This window comes from Dunckerocampus dactyliophorus, chromosome 18 (genome assembly GCF_027744805.1).
Source record: "Dunckerocampus dactyliophorus isolate RoL2022-P2 chromosome 18, RoL_Ddac_1.1, whole genome shotgun sequence".
NCBI classification, from domain to species: domain Eukaryota; kingdom Metazoa; phylum Chordata; class Actinopteri; order Syngnathiformes; family Syngnathidae; genus Dunckerocampus; species Dunckerocampus dactyliophorus.
The window spans coordinates 1,151,517-1,167,796 of NC_072836.1; the positions used below are offsets into that span (position 1 = coordinate 1,151,517).

General features: G+C 41.9%; 2 protein-coding genes and 1 non-coding gene across 7 annotated transcripts; 1 reads left to right on the forward strand and 2 right to left on the reverse strand.

Annotated features, from left to right (window-relative positions):
- Positions 1–1,308: 1,308 nt before the first annotated feature.
- Positions 1,309–7,666, reverse strand: LOC129171035 (uncharacterized). 3 transcript variants are annotated; one of them, XM_054759334.1, is made up of 10 exons: positions 7,626–7,643; positions 6,302–6,424; positions 5,913–5,951; positions 5,279–5,753; positions 5,147–5,200; positions 5,000–5,078; positions 3,964–4,087; positions 3,804–3,887; positions 2,263–2,450; positions 1,309–2,169 (listed from the first exon to the last, which is right to left on the reverse strand). In XM_054759334.1, exons 2-10 carry the CDS (start codon positions 6,342–6,344, stop codon positions 2,026–2,028), a joined length of 1,230 nt encoding a protein of 409 aa, XP_054615309.1. In that variant the 5' UTR covers positions 6,345–6,424; positions 7,626–7,643; the 3' UTR covers positions 1,309–2,025. The 3 variants fall into 3 exon arrangements, with proteins under 3 accessions (XP_054615309.1, XP_054615308.1, XP_054615307.1); XM_054759332.1 differs by having other exon boundaries at positions 1,310–2,169; positions 5,913–5,956; positions 7,626–7,666; XM_054759333.1 differs by lacking the exon at positions 7,626–7,643 and having other exon boundaries at positions 6,302–6,921.
- Positions 5,185–16,245, forward strand: hmox2b (heme oxygenase 2b). 3 transcript variants are annotated; one of them, XM_054759339.1, is made up of 8 exons: positions 7,689–7,760; positions 8,194–8,288; positions 11,163–11,259; positions 11,354–11,471; positions 11,550–12,041; positions 12,111–12,234; positions 14,552–14,687; positions 15,938–16,238. In XM_054759339.1, exons 3-7 carry the CDS (start codon positions 11,192–11,194, stop codon positions 14,677–14,679), a joined length of 930 nt encoding a protein of 309 aa, XP_054615314.1. In that variant the 5' UTR covers positions 7,689–7,760; positions 8,194–8,288; positions 11,163–11,191; the 3' UTR covers positions 14,680–14,687; positions 15,938–16,238. The 3 variants fall into 3 exon arrangements, with proteins under 3 accessions (XP_054615313.1, XP_054615314.1, XP_054615311.1); XM_054759338.1 differs by lacking the exon at positions 7,689–7,760 and adding an exon at positions 5,185–5,975 and having other exon boundaries at positions 14,552–16,245; XM_054759336.1 differs by having other exon boundaries at positions 14,552–16,245.
- Positions 6,113–6,186, reverse strand: trnat-agu (transfer RNA threonine (anticodon AGU)). Its single transcript has one exon. It is a non-coding gene; the product is annotated as a tRNA-Thr (tRNA).
- Positions 16,246–16,280: the final 35 nt, after the last annotated feature.

Consider the following 16,280-nt stretch of genomic DNA (forward strand, 5'->3'; position numbering starts at 1 on the left):
AAAAAGGTGTGAGAAAAATGGGACGCTGGCGGGAGATGTGGCTAACCTGGGCGGGGCCAGGCCACGCTGGTGACAGTCCAGGCAGCTGATGCATTCAGGTCAGAGGAAGGTCGGTTTGCGTGGGCGCCACTCCCACTGGGACCCGCGTGTGTGCGAGTGTGGACTCGATGCGATCTGCTCGCAGACGCGTCTTCGGCAGATCGACACGCTGCACGGGCGGCCCATCAGCACATTGCAGTACAAACACATCGCTTGGCTGCTATCTGACACTTGTGATCCTGGAGGAGAGGTCTGACTACTTCTGCTTGCTCGAGTGCTTCGTATTGATTCCAGCCTCACTGGAAAAGCCGATTTGAAGTCCAGCCTCTCATTCTAGACCTCCTTTCCCTCTCCCTCAGGAAATGTTGGCATTTCCACAGAGCAGCATACGGTGAAACAGACCACCCCCTATGTGTATCATCACTGATTGAGGCCGTTTGGGGTGTATATGTCTCAGCCTTGGTGCGTACAACAGGCGTGGAACACCCACGTCCTGCTGGGTGAACTCAAGAGCCAACTGTCACACCGTCTGGCAGGGCACAAGGCCGTAGACGCATCATACACTGGCATCAGCCCTTAAAGCCTCCCCCAAGACCTTCCATTTATTCCACTCACAACACATTTGTGTAGGCTGAAACCCCCAACACTGAGATTTTATCATCACAGATGGAAAATTATTCTTATGATTGGCTTTGGTAAGTCCAACATCCAGTTTTTCTGTTCTGTTGTCGGATTAGTTAGCTTATTTGAAGTAATATGGCTCAGATTTTGACATAGGTAACATAGATTTAAGTTTTATGGAGCATTAATCTCTTGTTTATGGCAGTTAATTGGTTCCAGACTTGACTGTGAGAAGTAAAAACCTGTTTACAACCTTCTAAATACGTTTTTTTTTGTCATTACAGCTTCTAGACATGAAAAAACACCCCTATAGTCACCTTTATACTCCTATTACCCAATATAGTAAACATAAGAGAAAATAAGACATTTAAGACACAGAACACCTCTTTATGACCTTCTAAATACAGATTTTAACATTACTAGAGCCCTCTAGACATGAAATAACACCTATAGTCACTCCTATTTCCCAATATAGTAGACATAATAAGACATTAGAAAACCTGCTTACAGCCTTTTAAATACGGTTTTAACATTATTAGAGCCCTATATGTCACGAGATGAGGCGATGGTGTGCAAATAAAAAGTCTTTAATAGTTCAATAACTCAAAAGCGACAGAGAGGAAGGCTCTGTGAAAGACTGACAGGTACATTCCAAGGCACAGGTAAGTAGATAGTCTAAGTTATAGCACCAGTAACAAACTCAATGAGCCAGCGCCGTACGTCTGACGATGCTGGCCTTTTAACTGCCACTAATTGCCGACAGCTGCGTGGGCACCAGGTGTAAAGCAGCTGCCTCTTCCACCGAGCAGGAATCACCGCTTGCAAAATAAGAGCGCAGGACGGAAAATACTCGCTCCTGTCCTGCGTGTCATGACACTGTAGAGATGACATAACATCCCTCTAGTCACCTTTACACTCTTATTACGCAATATAGTAGAAATAAGAGAAAATAAGACATTTAAGACACAGAACACCTCTTTACGACCTTCTAAATACAGATTTTAACATTACTAGAGCCCTCTAGACATGAAATAACACCTATAGTCACCTTTACACTCCTATACCCCAATATAGTAGACATAATAAGAGAAAACAAGACATCTAAGACATAGAAAACCTGTTAATATTTTTTATTGTAAATATTGAGAATACGACTGGAGTATAACAAATAATGATATGAAAAATGATGAAACAAGTTGACATGGAAACACACATTACATGATATAAACAAATTCAATGAATTTGGCAGAGGAGCCATAATCCACCTGGTGCTGTACTCGATTCCACGAATGAGTGATGAAATATGGTATTATGGAGATGGACCGCAATGTACTGCATAGTTTAACCTTTCAGTTGTCTCGCTAATCAGTCAGGCTCAGAGTCCAGGACTATGGCAGGGAAACGCTGACCTCCTTCACCCAGTAGGGAGTACAAGTCTCTCAGCACACTGCGATTAGGACAGGAAGAAATGATGGAGGCCAACTGAGGAGACAGAGCGTCCAGCAGAGCCTGTCATCGGAAAGAAACACTGTCAGCCCCGTGGGACATTTAAAACACACATTATTAGTTTGTGCTGTTATGAATTTTAAAAAACCCACTCACTTGCTGGAGGGACATCTCCTGCTGCAGCAGCGCTACTCTCATCCGCAGCGTCTCCAGCTCTCTGAGCTCGGCCTCTGAGGTGTAAGTGATAGTCACGGGCAGACGCCCTGCCATCGCCTCATATCCCGTAGCCCCCGCGGAGCAAAGACGACCTCCCTCTGGCCTCCATCGATCCCATGCTTCCCACTCTGATGGAAAATATGGCTATTTTTAGAGCGTGAGCCACAGTGTAACCCTCAAATGTTTGCTGCCTCCGCTTGAAATAGCTGGACCAACCACGTCATGGTGGCCATCACAGGAAGGGATCTGTTCGGAGGCACTACACACTCCTGATCAAAATCTTTAGACCAGTTGAAAAATTGAAAGAGTTTACATTTTGCACTGTTTGATCTAATGCAAAAAGAAGAAATGAGAGTAAGACAAAAACATTTTTCAGTAAGCAAGAAGCATTAAAGTGAAATATGCTGTTCATCAGACCATAGCTAAAAAAACCCCCATGAAACCAAAGATGGCTTCATCGAGGGTATCTACTGTCTGGAACTGATGTCCATTTTTGTAAACTTCCCTTGCCATTCATCCCCAAATGATCGCAGGATGGTCCAAAAGAGTGAGCTTATTCCTCTGGAAGAATTCGTTTGTGAAGTGCAGCCTTGTCCTGTTGAAAAAGGCAGTCATTACCACACAGACGAGGGCCTTCAGTCATGAGGGACGCCCCCTGCGACATCTCCATATGGCCGGCTTCCGTTTGACGCCCCTGCACAACATGAAGCTCCATTGAAGGATCATGGTGGTGCCCCCTGCACTGTGCCGTGTGGAAAACATCTCAGTTGGGATCTCCTTGTCATGCCGGTAACGTTGGAATTCATCAGGACCGTCAAGGGAGAAGAAAACTTTCTTCCACCGTTAAATGTCCCATGTTGGATGCTCTCCTGCAAATTCCAAACACACAATTGAAGACGTTTTTTCTTCTTAAAAAGCCTTCTACGGCAGATGGCGCCAGTAACAACCTTCATTTGGGCCAAGGATGGTCTCGTGTCTTGACGGACAGCCAGTGGGATCCTCCGGTGAATTTTTTTGGGGTCTACCACTTGACTTTTTTGTTCCAAGAGCCTCAGGATGTTTGGAGGAGTTTGAAATGACCACCTTACTGCGTTCGACCTCAGCAGCCATGTCGCACCCTGAGAGGCCTTGCTTATGCAGCTCAACAATGTATATTTTTTACGATTTTGGACTTTGCTGCGTGATATTTGAGTTTAAAATTTAAGGGGCTGGATGCACACATGCTCAAAGCCAGTCTTGAGGCAGTTGCATGCAGTCCCTTTTTAGTTAGTTTCAAGCGACTCCATCATAAAGCTGGCAGAAACACCTGGAAGGTTTAGCACAATCGTGCTGCAGTGAATAGAAAAGCTCTGAGCAATCAGCACCATTGTGAGGTAGCATAGTGTGTCGTATTGTGTCGCTACAGATGGAGTCAACATGATCTTTCTCTCTATATCTCCATAGAACATGCAATTAGCGTATAGAAATAGCATGCGTTCTACCTTGTTTGGCCTGCTCTGCAACGTTCTGGAGCTCCGCCGCTGTAATTTGCAGGCTCTCAAGTGGGATGCAGGAATCTTTCATCCCTGCAGTGACACAAATGAAATGAAAATGTGCTGCTAAGCTGCGGTGCTCAATCAGAACAAATGGTCAGGATTTCACCCGCGTCGGTACTTGGCTCCAGGGTCTGCTGGGACTGGCGGACCAGTTCATCAGTCTGGTGAGTCAAACTGCCAAGCAGACCACTGATCTGGTCTGGACTATCACGTGGCCAGTCCTTAGGGAACTATGAGTGACAATACATTAGCAATACCAGTATCTCACAGAGGCGAGTGCCACCCTCCCATTTCAGCAACTGTTTTAGCACAGAGACACTACAGTGGATATGATCATCACATCTTAAAAAACATAACTGTGCGACGTCAAGCTCATGAAAGATAGTGGCAAATAAAACCTTGCACTCCAACCATTCTTGCATTCATAAATTCATAATTTTTGAAAAATACTAGGCTGTTTTCAACAACAAAGCAGCCATGATTCCTTGTTGTTGGTCCTTTTTTTACTTCCTGTTATGTACAGTACTTCCTGTGGTGGCTATTGTCTCAACAATGTAACATTACTGACTATGTGGTGGTACTATGTGGTTTTTTTACATTACTCGAGTCCTCTACACATGAAATAACACCCCTATATTCACCTTTACACTCATATCACCCCATATAGTAGACATAGGAGAAATAAGACATATACGACATAATATACTCACATGTTAGCATTGGGAGAGTTCCTTGTTGTTGTTCTTTTACTTCTTGTTCTGTACAATACTTCCTGCGGTGGCTATTGTCTCAACAATGTAACATTACTGACACCTAGTGACCAGTGTCGAATACTACATATTATCACAATGTCTTTGAATTGAGTCTTCTGAACGTGTTATATTTGTATTTGACTTCATTTAGTCATTTTTATGCTTAAAAATACATGAGATTTGCTAAGATATACATTTCTTTTACTGATAGTAGCCCATATTTAATCACAAAACAGCATGACTTATTCATGACATCGTGGCGAGGGATTACTGTAGTTGGAAAATGCCTGAGACTGAATTCGCCCAAAATGACACGGCAGGTGAAAAGATGTGTGTGATGCTTTGCAATATGTAATCTGACAGGCTTCACTAGAAAGAGGAAGGATGTACCGTTGCGCTCATTCTCTCCATGAAGCGAATCCTCTCGGGCACAGGTTTCCTTTGAGTGGCCATTACTTTGTCCCACATTCTGTTGAGGAGGTGTACAGAAGGAAACCAATGGTTATGGTCACTGACATGGAGAATGATTTTACCCACCTGTTTTGCTTCACCCACAGAGACTTCCACTGCGCCATCTGCTCACACTGTGTTCTGCCAGGAGACAAAGGCAGTCATTCAACAGGGAGCTACATGAGGACAATCACACTTACTTTTGTTTACATACGCTACCTCCTTGGCTGATGGTCATCTCCTGTGTCTTCCGTGTCAGTCCAAGGTGACGTTACCGCGGAAGCTTTGGCCAGGTCCTCATCCCTCGGCACACTACGTCTTGCACCTTTGCTCGCTGAGGTAGAGCGCTGGACATTTTTTCCCGCTGATGGAGCAGGATGCGTCTGGATCACATCGGACACAGCTGAGGATCTTGTACCATGTGTGGAAGATGTTCCAGGCTTTCTCTGCCCTCTTCTGTTGAGACTTGCAGACTTAAGTGTTGTTCTGTTGGTTGATTCATTTCCTTTAGAAGCAGCAGAGGCTTTTAAAGTTGCCCCTTTAGATTGGACACCCGTGGCAGCGAGATTCTTTCTAGGCTGAGAGGGTTTTTTTCCTTCAGAGAGGCTTGTGCCAGTGTGGACATAAAGGGCTTTTTCTAATGCTTGCCCAATCAGTTTTATGTCTTCTGTCTCCACCGGGGATGTGGCTGCATCTGAATATGCAAACATTATTTAATGATAATCCCAAGACACATAACAGTCACTGCATTTAAACAGCAGAGGTGTCATTAACTGCAACTTTACAGTTACGCATCTATCCTAATAAGAAGAAACCATAAAAACATATGATTAAAATGCCTATTTTCTCTTACCTGTAGCAGCAGCATCAGTCTGTTGTGATTCCCTTGGAGCTGTGCTGTGTAAGAGGACTGCACGTAAGTATACAGTATAAGACTTAAGGACTTTGTAAGAGATGCTAATCCACTTAAATAACTCCTCAGTTGCGAATCAGTGATGTATCTAACAATGAGCATTTACAATAGCGTCTAAATCAACACAACAGCCATGTAAAAGGCACTGCTGGGATTCGAACCCAGGATCTCCTGTTTACTAGACAGGCGCTTTAACCAACTAAGCCACAGCGCCGCGTATCGGACATTGGAGTACCCATTTCATTCTATTGGGATAAACCGTGTTTGTTATGCAATATTTGCTTGCTTGCTTGCTTAGCAACTGAGAAGAGTCAGTTTAGTGTACTTACTGGCTGTGTAAGAGTACTTCTCTGTAGAACCGAATGCGGCCATTCAGCCTGGCTTGTTCGTCTTTGCACGACTTGATGGCGTTCTCAATGGCGGTCAGCAGTGACATACTTCCTTTACCACTGCTGATGTAAAAAAAAAAATAATAATGCCATATTAGAAGGCTGAGATTGTCACAATGCGTCGTCGTCGGCTGTTATATTTCCATTTCCAAAGAGTCGACGGGTGCTCTCCGCGAATTTTCACATGACGTATGCGGAAGTCGTTTGAACTTTTCGTCTTCAAAGAAAGGTGAAAAGATCATACTTGACAGCAATCCTTACAACGTGTGTGACCAAATATGATCAAATAAATTAAGCTAAATAACTTTGAATACAGAACAAGATCAACACATCGTGACTTCCGTGTCTTGAGTCAACTCTCGCGAGAAGTGAGTGGCTTCTTTCATTCATTAACTTATTTAAAAACTCTACTTGTTTCAATTTACTTCTCAATTATTTGGAGTTTATGATGTCCTTAAACGCAATAAAGAGTAAAACCTGTATGCAATGGCACTAACCTAACCATAACCCATAAATTATGAGTATGATGCTGTGTGTGAGCGTGAATGTCTTTGAACACACTCTGATCTACAGTTTGTAGTATTGTACGGTAGCTGCAACTTCCAAACCCTCCAAGCGCAGAAATGATCGACACCAAACACCTTAAAACAAATGCATTGGGGAAAATGCAGTTACGATACCCCTCCCCCCCCAATCTATTCTCATATTCTGACGCCTTCCCCAAATCTCCACAATAGGAAATTTGTCATAAAAATTCATAGAAACTTTTCTTTTTTTTTGCAAATGCAGCAGCTTGTTTGGAAGGTCGTGAATCATCGCTTTGCTCATCTTTCCCCAAACAGCCCCCTGAAGCTCACAGGCAAAGCAGGGGTGGAGCGGCCAACATAGCATCTGTCCAAGTAGCCATCTGCCAAAGCATTATTGGGATGCAATATTCCCATACACACTCACACAGGCTGTCACACTCTAGCCCCCATTTGCATAAATCTATGCAAATGCCAGCACACTTAATCTCATAACAGAGCCCCGGGACAAAAACAACTACGACACATTAGCCACGATATGGGCTGTGTGGGTGTGTCGCTCAGTGAGCACATTGTTGCCAATCCGACTAACTTTGTTGGCTAAGATGACTGTGGCAGAATTTGTTAAAGCATAGCTACCTTATTGATGGACTTATGTCATTGCTATTGCTTTGCTGTTTAACTTGTTTTGTTATCTCGACAATTACCTTTACAGGCGCGTTGTTGCCTCAAGTACTTACCTCCAGTTCTCCTGCAGCTCTTCCGGTATAGCACCACGTGTCGACCTAAAGCCGGGTTGGGGGCGGGGTCTGATATGCGCAGTAAATGTTGCGCTTTTTGTAGTTGACACAGGAGCTTTGCGGTGTCTGGTGAAGGTTAGTAGAGCGCTAGGTCAATAAAACATCTTGCCGTTTTAAATCTTAACACTGTTGTTGAAGTGAATTATAACACAATTTGCACTCGCATTGCTGACTAGATCGTTGCTCAGGTTGTTTGGACGTTTGCAGTATATTAGCATGTCTTGCTAGCCATTAAAGTTAGCTGTTAAGAAATCCGAGCACAGCATTTTGTAAAAGATTAGCATATAACTGAGATTTCCGATGTGCCGATCGTATTTAAATGAAGTCAAATGTCATAATAACAATAGCTGGTTAAATTTAGCAACGGTACATAAAATCTGGCGGCTAGTAAACATAAGAAGGCCGTTGTTATGCTGTTTTTCTGTGTGTTGTGTTATGAGGACTTGTCTATAATTAAAGGAGCCAGCCTGTCAGCTTCCAACATTTTGCTGCTTTCTCACCCTGGCAGAGTCACGGAAAAGCAGGTCAATCTCGTCCCAACAACAAGAAGTGGGGGCCCACGCAGCCCCCGTTTATCCTGATAACATCTCATCTGGCGCTTTGGTAAGTGTTTCTTCAGGGGTGTCCAAACTTTTTCCATAGAGGGACACATATTAAGAGGAGAGGATGAAAGGGAATCTTTGATATGCCAGCAAGTTCTATACTACGACTGAGCATTAGGGCCACATTGGGAAAACAAAAAAATCTGAGATTTTGGGAATGAAGCCGTAAAGGTCTGACTCTATTCTTGAAATCATTTAAAAAAATATCCTCAGTATTAAAAAAAAACAAAAACAAAAACAACATTTTCCCCTTTTTGCTGCTGTTTTTTTTTTTAATTTTCAAAATATTTAAACTTTTTTCTTAAATAATATTTTTTTTCTTTTTTGTAATATTATGACACATTTCCCATAACATTTTGACTTTATTCTCTTAATATTGTGAATTTTTCCCCAACCTAATTTCCTAAAAATTACAACTTTTGCTTTGTTTGTGTCACATAATATTCTGACTTTTAAAATATCACGTTTTAACTCTGCTAAAATGCTAAAAATGACATTATTCTTCCTCATAATATTCCAATTTTATTCTCATAAAATTGTGAATTTTTTGTTGTTATAAAAATTTGTTTTTTTTATATTTTGACTTTATTCTTGTAACAACTTTTTCTGCAACGTACGTTACCCAAAATTACAACTTCAGTCGTCGTTTTGTTTGTTTCTTGTAATATTCCGACTTAAACAATTTTTTTTCTTTAAAATGTCAACATTATGCTACTAAAATGACATTATTTATCCTCGTAATATTGGGACGTTATTCTCGTAAAATTTGTCTCCTAGTATTTTGACTTTATTGTTGTAAAATTATTGCTGATTTTTCCATTTGTGCTGCAGCAGTTGTTAAATCATATTTTTTAGAATGTCCCGCATGCCGATCTAAAAACAGTCGGGCCACAAATGGCCGCGGGGTTGCACTTTGGACAACCCTGATTGAGCGTATTCTCACATCAGTCGCGAAAATGTGAATACATCCAAACCAGGGGTATCCAAAAAGCAGCCATTTTCGGGCCGCGGCTCATTTTATGTAAAGTAGAGGGATGAAAAGACAAACCGCGTGTGTCATTGTACTGACGAGCGCTCGCCGCATCCTGTTGTTATTTTGTTCTGGGCACCACAATGTTGCACAAGGTTGGCTGGCTCGCCAAAGCGATGACTCATCACAAACAGTCCCGTCCACGGCCACACACACACACACACACACACACACACACACACACGTCATCTTCATATACATGGAGCAGCGGTGGCAGCATTAGGTACACGATGTAACGGGATCCATTGCAAGAGTCGTATTATGGTTTTGCCCCGTTTTGATTGTCTGGAGTTTGCAGTGACGCACACCTACGCTGCTTTTACTCATATTTTAGTGCCTTTTATTATAGCAAGAGTGTTGCTTTACCTAATTGTAAGCAGGGGCTATTTGGAGGGAGGTTGTTATTTCAGACATCTAAAACCATTTTTTTCCCACTTTTAAACACTCAGCATTGTTTTGTTTTGGGGTTTTTTGGTGTAAAAGATAATATCCAGGACTAATGGAAAGCTGCCCTCGAACTGAACTGTTTGGAGTAAGAGACATGCTTTGGGCTGTTTGTAAAGCTAACAAGCTGAATTTTGTTCTACTTCTTTCACTTTACTCAGCGTTGTGTGTTTTTTTGCTTTTGTTTAAAACGCCTCCAAAACATAACACCCAGGGTAAATGTAAAGCTGCCCTTGGACCGTTTGAACATATGAACATATGAACATTACCATAGCCCTCGGGATAGGAAATAACACGCGTGTCATTGCCAAGTTCTTTTGGACTTAAGCCAGCCTGCGCTTGAAAAGGCAGAGAAGATGGTCGAGGACGCTTTATCAACTCAATTCCAGTAGATTTTCTTTTAAAGTTTTATTTCACACTTCAACTATTTATTTACAGGCGCTTGTCAGGTTAGGATGATAACATCTGAATGAAAGAGAAATAGCACAAAATTACTACTCAGACTAACCACAGTCATATGTTGAGGTGCCAGTAGCAAAGGTGTCCACTATTTCTAATTATTTGAGCAGTGGTGTCTGAAGTGGCCGATTATTGACTCTGTGCAAGCAGCTAGCATCATATCATGCATGTCACAGCTACCTGTATGTCACAGAGCAAAAAAGCATCATATTTGCATCAGAGTTTTGAAGGACGTGCATTTTTAGCATCATAGTCGGCATCAGAACTGTCGTACTCTTGGATGACAACAAGTGCAATCATGAAGTCATGTGATGCTCATTTTTAATTATGTATGTATATAAGGCACGTTTGACGGGACAGTAGTCACATTTACACTCCTGTTAGCTAACATAGTGGATATAATAAGACTTAATATACACTCACACACGTTAGCGTTCGGAGAGTTCCTTTTTATTTTTATTTTTATACTTCCTCTTCTGTGCAGCACTTCCTTCCTACGGTGACTATTGTCTCACCCATGTAACATGACTGACACCTAGTGACCAGTGTAGAATACTACATATCATCACAACCTCTTTGAACGCGTCTTCTGAATGCCTTATAGTTTGTATTTTATGTTGTATTTGTATTTTATGCTTGGAAATGCTTGATTTAGGCCAAAAGTGCATACAGTTTGCTTCGATATGCATATTTTTTTACGAATACTAGGCCATATTCAACCACAAAACGACGATTCATTCTCTGAGATGTTTAGAAAAACGGTGCTAGAGTGATGCGTGAAGTGGCGCGGGGTGACAGCAGTAAATCCAGTAGTTGCATTTTTAAAAATAAGCTTTTTGCATTGGATGGCCTATTTGTGATGTCTTGGAATACGATCATGACCTGCTGAGTGTGTTCACACATCAAGCTGATGTGAGGATCAATAATGGATGTCTTTCCCAGGTTTTCAGGGGCCATAACTGCCACGAAAAATGGCCGCAAAAGAGAATTTGTCTAACGGAGCGGGGCCCATGCATGACGGCAAAGAAGATGGCCTCGGGTATGAATGGTTATTACCATCGAACTCAACAGCGTGGTGTTTTTGTTTGTTTGTTTTGCCAAGCATGATGTCCCGTGACGATTTCTCTCCCCAGGCCGGATGATCTCTCCGAGATGTTGGCAGCTGGGACCAAAGACGTTCACGAAAAGGCAGAAAACACGCAGTTTGTCAAAGATTTCCTCAGGGGACGAATCCGCAAGGAGCTCTTCAAGGTGAGGCTGGAAGGTTTCCGTTGCAGAAGCTGAAGTGCATATGACACGCGTGGTTCACGTTGCTTCCTGATGGTGCAGCTCGGAGCCGTAGCGCTCTACTACATCTACGAGGCCATGGAGGAGGAAATAGAAAGGAACAAGGACCACCCCCATTTTGCCCCCCTCTATTTCCCGTCAGAGCTGCACCGCCACGAGGCCCTGGCCCGCGACCTCGAGTACTTTTACGGCCCAGAATGGCGGAGCCTGGTCAGCTGTTCCGAGGCCACCCGACGCTACGTGGACCGCATCCGCCACGTCGGCCGGGAGGACCCGGCGCTGCTGGTGGCGCACGCGTACACCCGCTACATGGGGGACCTGTCTGGGGGCCAGGTGTTGAAGAAGGTGGCGCAGAGAGCCTTGAAGCTGCCCCCGACGGGGGAGGGGCTGGAATTCTACCAGTTTGACGCCATCGACAGCGCCAAAGCCTTCAAGCAGCTGTACCGCAGCCGCATGAACCAGCTGGACCTGGACGTCCCGACCAAGGAGAGGCTGGTGGGTGAGGCCGTCAAGGCCTTCCAGTTCAACATGGAGGTAAAGAAACCACAGAAATCCAAAACCAGATGGATAAAGCCGCCATTAAATCTTTCACACGCACGGCAGGTTTTTGAGGAGTTGGAGGAGATGGGAAAAACCTTCAAAGAGGACGTGTCAGACGCTGGCATGCCCGTCCACGGAGACATGGGGGGCGACGTCAGCAAATGTCCCTACTATGCTGCCAAAACGGGTACGCTTGTGTTTGACTCCACCCGACACAACACAAGGTTGCAGGAAAATACCAAAAAAACAAAAAAACAAGTGTCCCTCCCCCTCAGGAAGTCGGAGCTTCCTGGGAGGTGCAGTTGTGTATCTGTATACACCCTATACACATTTCTACAACACCACTATACTGTATAGAATAATAGTGTTTATTCTACGAATATATAACAACCACATGTAGAATCACAAAGCTAATCATATATTGTAATATAATGCAAGAAATATAAATACTTCTTTCAAAAAATATATTTATTCAATAATAAATATTAGAATAATACAACTTTTTAAATTAATACTTAAAAAATTGTATATTATTGCTACATTTTATGCACGAATATGAAATATTTAAATATTAAACATCCAAGAACTGCTACATGGCAAAAAAAAAGTAAGAATAGATATATTTTAAAATGATTTATCATTCTTTACATTTAAAGCAGAAAAAGGTGGTGTTTTAAGAGGCGTGTTTTCATTGCTATGTATGAAACAGATGGGGGGAGGGAGGAGTGTTTGGTTAATATTCACAATACTGTGAAGCAGGGGTGTCCAAACTTTGTCCGCCGAGGGCCGCATACTGAAAAAAAGAAAGGATGCGGGAGGCCACTGATATTTTCAGTTCTTTAGGGAGGCTGGACAGACAAAGCTGTGTGTTATTAACCCGTGAAGAGTTTTTTCACACATATGCCACAACTGATTTTTTTGCCCAAATTTGGCTCTGTCTTTAAAATGTAATAACTCAGTCATTTCTGAATACTTTTTTACTTTCGACCACTCAAAATTTTCAGTGGCATCAGACCTATCCATACATATATAGTTTTTATTTATTTATTTATTTTTGATACCCTCTATGTACAATAAAAGCAATAATGTGCTTTCAGCAAAAAACAATTATGTGTATATCTATATAAAAAAATTAATTAAAATTGGAATGTTTGATATGAATAATTAGGGCCTTGAATATGTTAAAAAATCACAACAACAGATTTTTTGTGGCATGCACATTTTTTTGACAATGGCAATTTTATGTTAATTACCCCATAACGCGTTTTTTTGTTCAAATATTGACAGACCCTTGGAAGTGTATAATTTCTGAATATTTTTTTTACTTTCAACCACTCAAAATATTCAGTGGCATCAGACCTATCCATGCATATATAGTTTTTTGTATTTATTTATTTTTGAACGTGAATGAACATGAACAATAAACAACTTTTTTTTTTTTCGAACAATTCATGCAAGTCGGCCTCATATGATTTCGTCATACTGATACGCCGCATTTCGAGCAGACATTGGACGCTCTCAGTGGGTGTGTCACAAAGTCCACACTGCTTTCTCTTTCGTGAAGGTCCAGATGTGGCCTCTGCAGCATGCAAGAAAGCGTTTTGCAAGGTTTTAAAAGCCAAAAAGCTGTCTTGCAGACAAAAAGCTGTTTTATCGACAAAAAGCTGTTTTGCAGAGAAAAAGCTTGTTTTCCAAGGCGAGCCGCATTGGGAAATGCTCTCAAAACACCGCTATCCAATAGGAAGAGGGAGGGGGGGGGTCAGATTCAAACGCTGGACCAATAGAAACATCAAACTACAACTCCCAGCATTCCCCCAAGCAGAGCCGCCATGTTGGAGTGACGCGCCGCTTACGCGCCGCTGACGCGCCGCTGACGCTGCAACCACAGACACGCATGCTCCGTGCATACATGCACAATTTTGCAAATAACACTTTATTTTGCAAAATAACTTCACCCAGCAATGCACACACACACACACGCACCTATTCTAGCAAGATGGACAGTTTCCATGACGTTCATTTTGCACGATTGGGCGCTCATTGCAAAGACGCTATTAGTTAGGCTGTGTCGCCATCCAGTGGATTGTGGGTGTAAATTCAAAAAAAAAAAAAAAAATCCCTCTCTGCTGTTTTTCGACTCGCCACTGAATGGATTGAAGCGGAAATCACGGGAAATGCATGATAAAATATGAGGTTTTCAGTGCATCAAAAAATAGACATTATAATGGGAGTCTATGTGTCAAAACTTGGACTTTTGTAACGTTCTGGAGCATTTTTATTTTGCTCAGAGATGCAACACTTTACAAATGTTGGCATGGTGCCATTTTTTTTGTTTTTCATCTATTTCCAACCTGGGAGACCTTGAAGCAATCAAACGTTTTTTCCCCAAATGCTTTTCTCTTTAAAATAAATCTCACTGTCCAAAATATGGACAATAACTCTTCAAGGGTTAACTATCGACATTTGCCTTTTTTTGAAGTATTTGTTTCTTCTTCTCATCTTAGCGGCCACGGGTGGGACGGCGTACGCGTGCCAGCTCGCCGTGGCCGTCATGCGCCACCCGACCGGTCAGGTCCTGATGGCGACGTGGTTTGCGGCGTTGGCGGGCCTGGCTGCGTGGTATCTGATGTGAGCACACAAGTAAGAAGAGCGGACAGAGTTTCATCCAAGTCTCTTTCTACTTGTCTTATTTGACTAAATCTACTTGGAGCTTTTACTTAAGGACCACACTGACCCCACTCCAGCATTTTCTTTCATTTTTCTACCTCCTTTGCACCGTCCGTCCATCCATCTGTGTTCCAATGACACAACCCGTGATTGGTGTAAAATGATAAAAGGTACTATCCTATGCATACTGTATGTCTTTGTGCTCACTTGGGCTCAAGAAAGAAGGTTTACAACTAAAAAGACTAAATGGCAATGAAGATGTGTCATATTAAAAGTCTTCACATACTGTACCATTTGACTTTAATACAGTAAAAAGTCCATTTAGGAGCTGCTAAAAAGCTTCTCATCCCTTTTCAGGGTTCCTACTCGGGCCGTAATGTATCACAGTTGTGCTCATGTAAAGTGGCACGGGTGATGGAACCAAGCTGCGGGGGAAAAAACATAGCACAGCATAGCATAGCTGTATTTCCTCATGTAGTGGCCTGGGAGGTTTTTTGACTTGACTGCAGAGTAGCAGGCTTCCATATTATAAGGCTTTTATTAGGGTGTGAGGCCTTTTTATTTGAACCCCCCCCCCCCAACAAAAACAAAAAACAAAAACCATACATTTCAAATAAAATGGCATGATATAATGTGTATAAATTGTAATTATTATAATATATAATGATATTTTATTATATACAAAATATGCATTAGTTATACAGTGCAATACATACAACACAAATGCATTTTTAAAAAAATTCCCAGAAATTATTAAATTCTGCTTATTTAAAAGAAAATATTACAATTGAATATAGTAATGACTATAATATAGATGATTTGGAGGGGAAACCTTTATTTTGACATTTTTCCACAATTATTAAATCCTGCTTATTCAAAATAAAATATTATGTCATCTATTATTGGAAGGGAAACTTTTTATTTGTCCAAATGCATTTTTTTCAAAATAATTTTAAAAAGGCACAGCTTGATTGTTGCTGGTTTATTTAGATGCTGGTGATGTTAGAATATACAGACTACACGGCTACATGAAGGCCTGCTGGAGTAAATGAGTAAGAAATGCCTTCGGTTTGCTACCAAATGGATGCTAATATTCACTGCTCCCTTGATGCATATTTGACTGTGGATATGCAGTGGGATGCACGGCGTGTGGGGGAAACATTCCAGTGACTTGTAGTTTCTCCCTTGCAAATATTGAAGTAATGATGTATTATTTTTCTCAGCAGGGTCATGTGATAGTCTGAGGATAAAACCCACAAGTCCAACATGACACTGGAAGTACGACTGGGCTATTTTCCAAACATTATTAAACGGCGCAGTGAAAAGCTTTGCAGATTGTCGCTGATGTGCATGAATTTCTATGAATTATTATCCTTAACAAATGACTGAACAGTGGCGTCGCCGTTGTTTGAGTGTGTAAATACAAGAAATAAACATCCTCCCCATGTGACTGTCATGTCCAAACCATTTTTTTAAGCGTTTTGTATGACTTTCAACAATAAAAATGCAACAAAAGATGCAGAACTTAATGACTTTGTGCAGGTAGCCTGTTACACGACAAGGAAA

Excerpts from the sequence above, each read along its gene's own strand:
- LOC129171035 (XM_054759332.1), bottom strand. The coding sequence starts at position 6,408 with ATGTCACTGCTGACCGCCATTGAGAACGCCATCAAGTCGTGCAAAGAC. Across the intron at positions 5,201-5,278 it reads GATGACCATCAGCCAAGGAG|AACACAGTGTGAGCAGATGG; the intron begins GTAGCGTATGTA and ends GTCTCCTGGCAG. Across the intron at positions 5,079-5,146 it reads CTGTGGGTGAAGCAAAACAG|AATGTGGGACAAAGTAATGG; the intron begins GTGGGTAAAATC and ends CCTCCTCAACAG.
- hmox2b (XM_054759338.1), top strand. The coding sequence starts at position 11,192 with ATGGCCGCAAAAGAGAATTTGTCTAACGGAGCGGGGCCCATGCATGAC. Across the intron at positions 11,260-11,353 it reads GGCAAAGAAGATGGCCTCGG|GCCGGATGATCTCTCCGAGA; the intron begins GTATGAATGGTT and ends TTCTCTCCCCAG. Across the intron at positions 11,472-11,549 it reads TCCGCAAGGAGCTCTTCAAG|CTCGGAGCCGTAGCGCTCTA; the intron begins GTGAGGCTGGAA and ends CTGATGGTGCAG.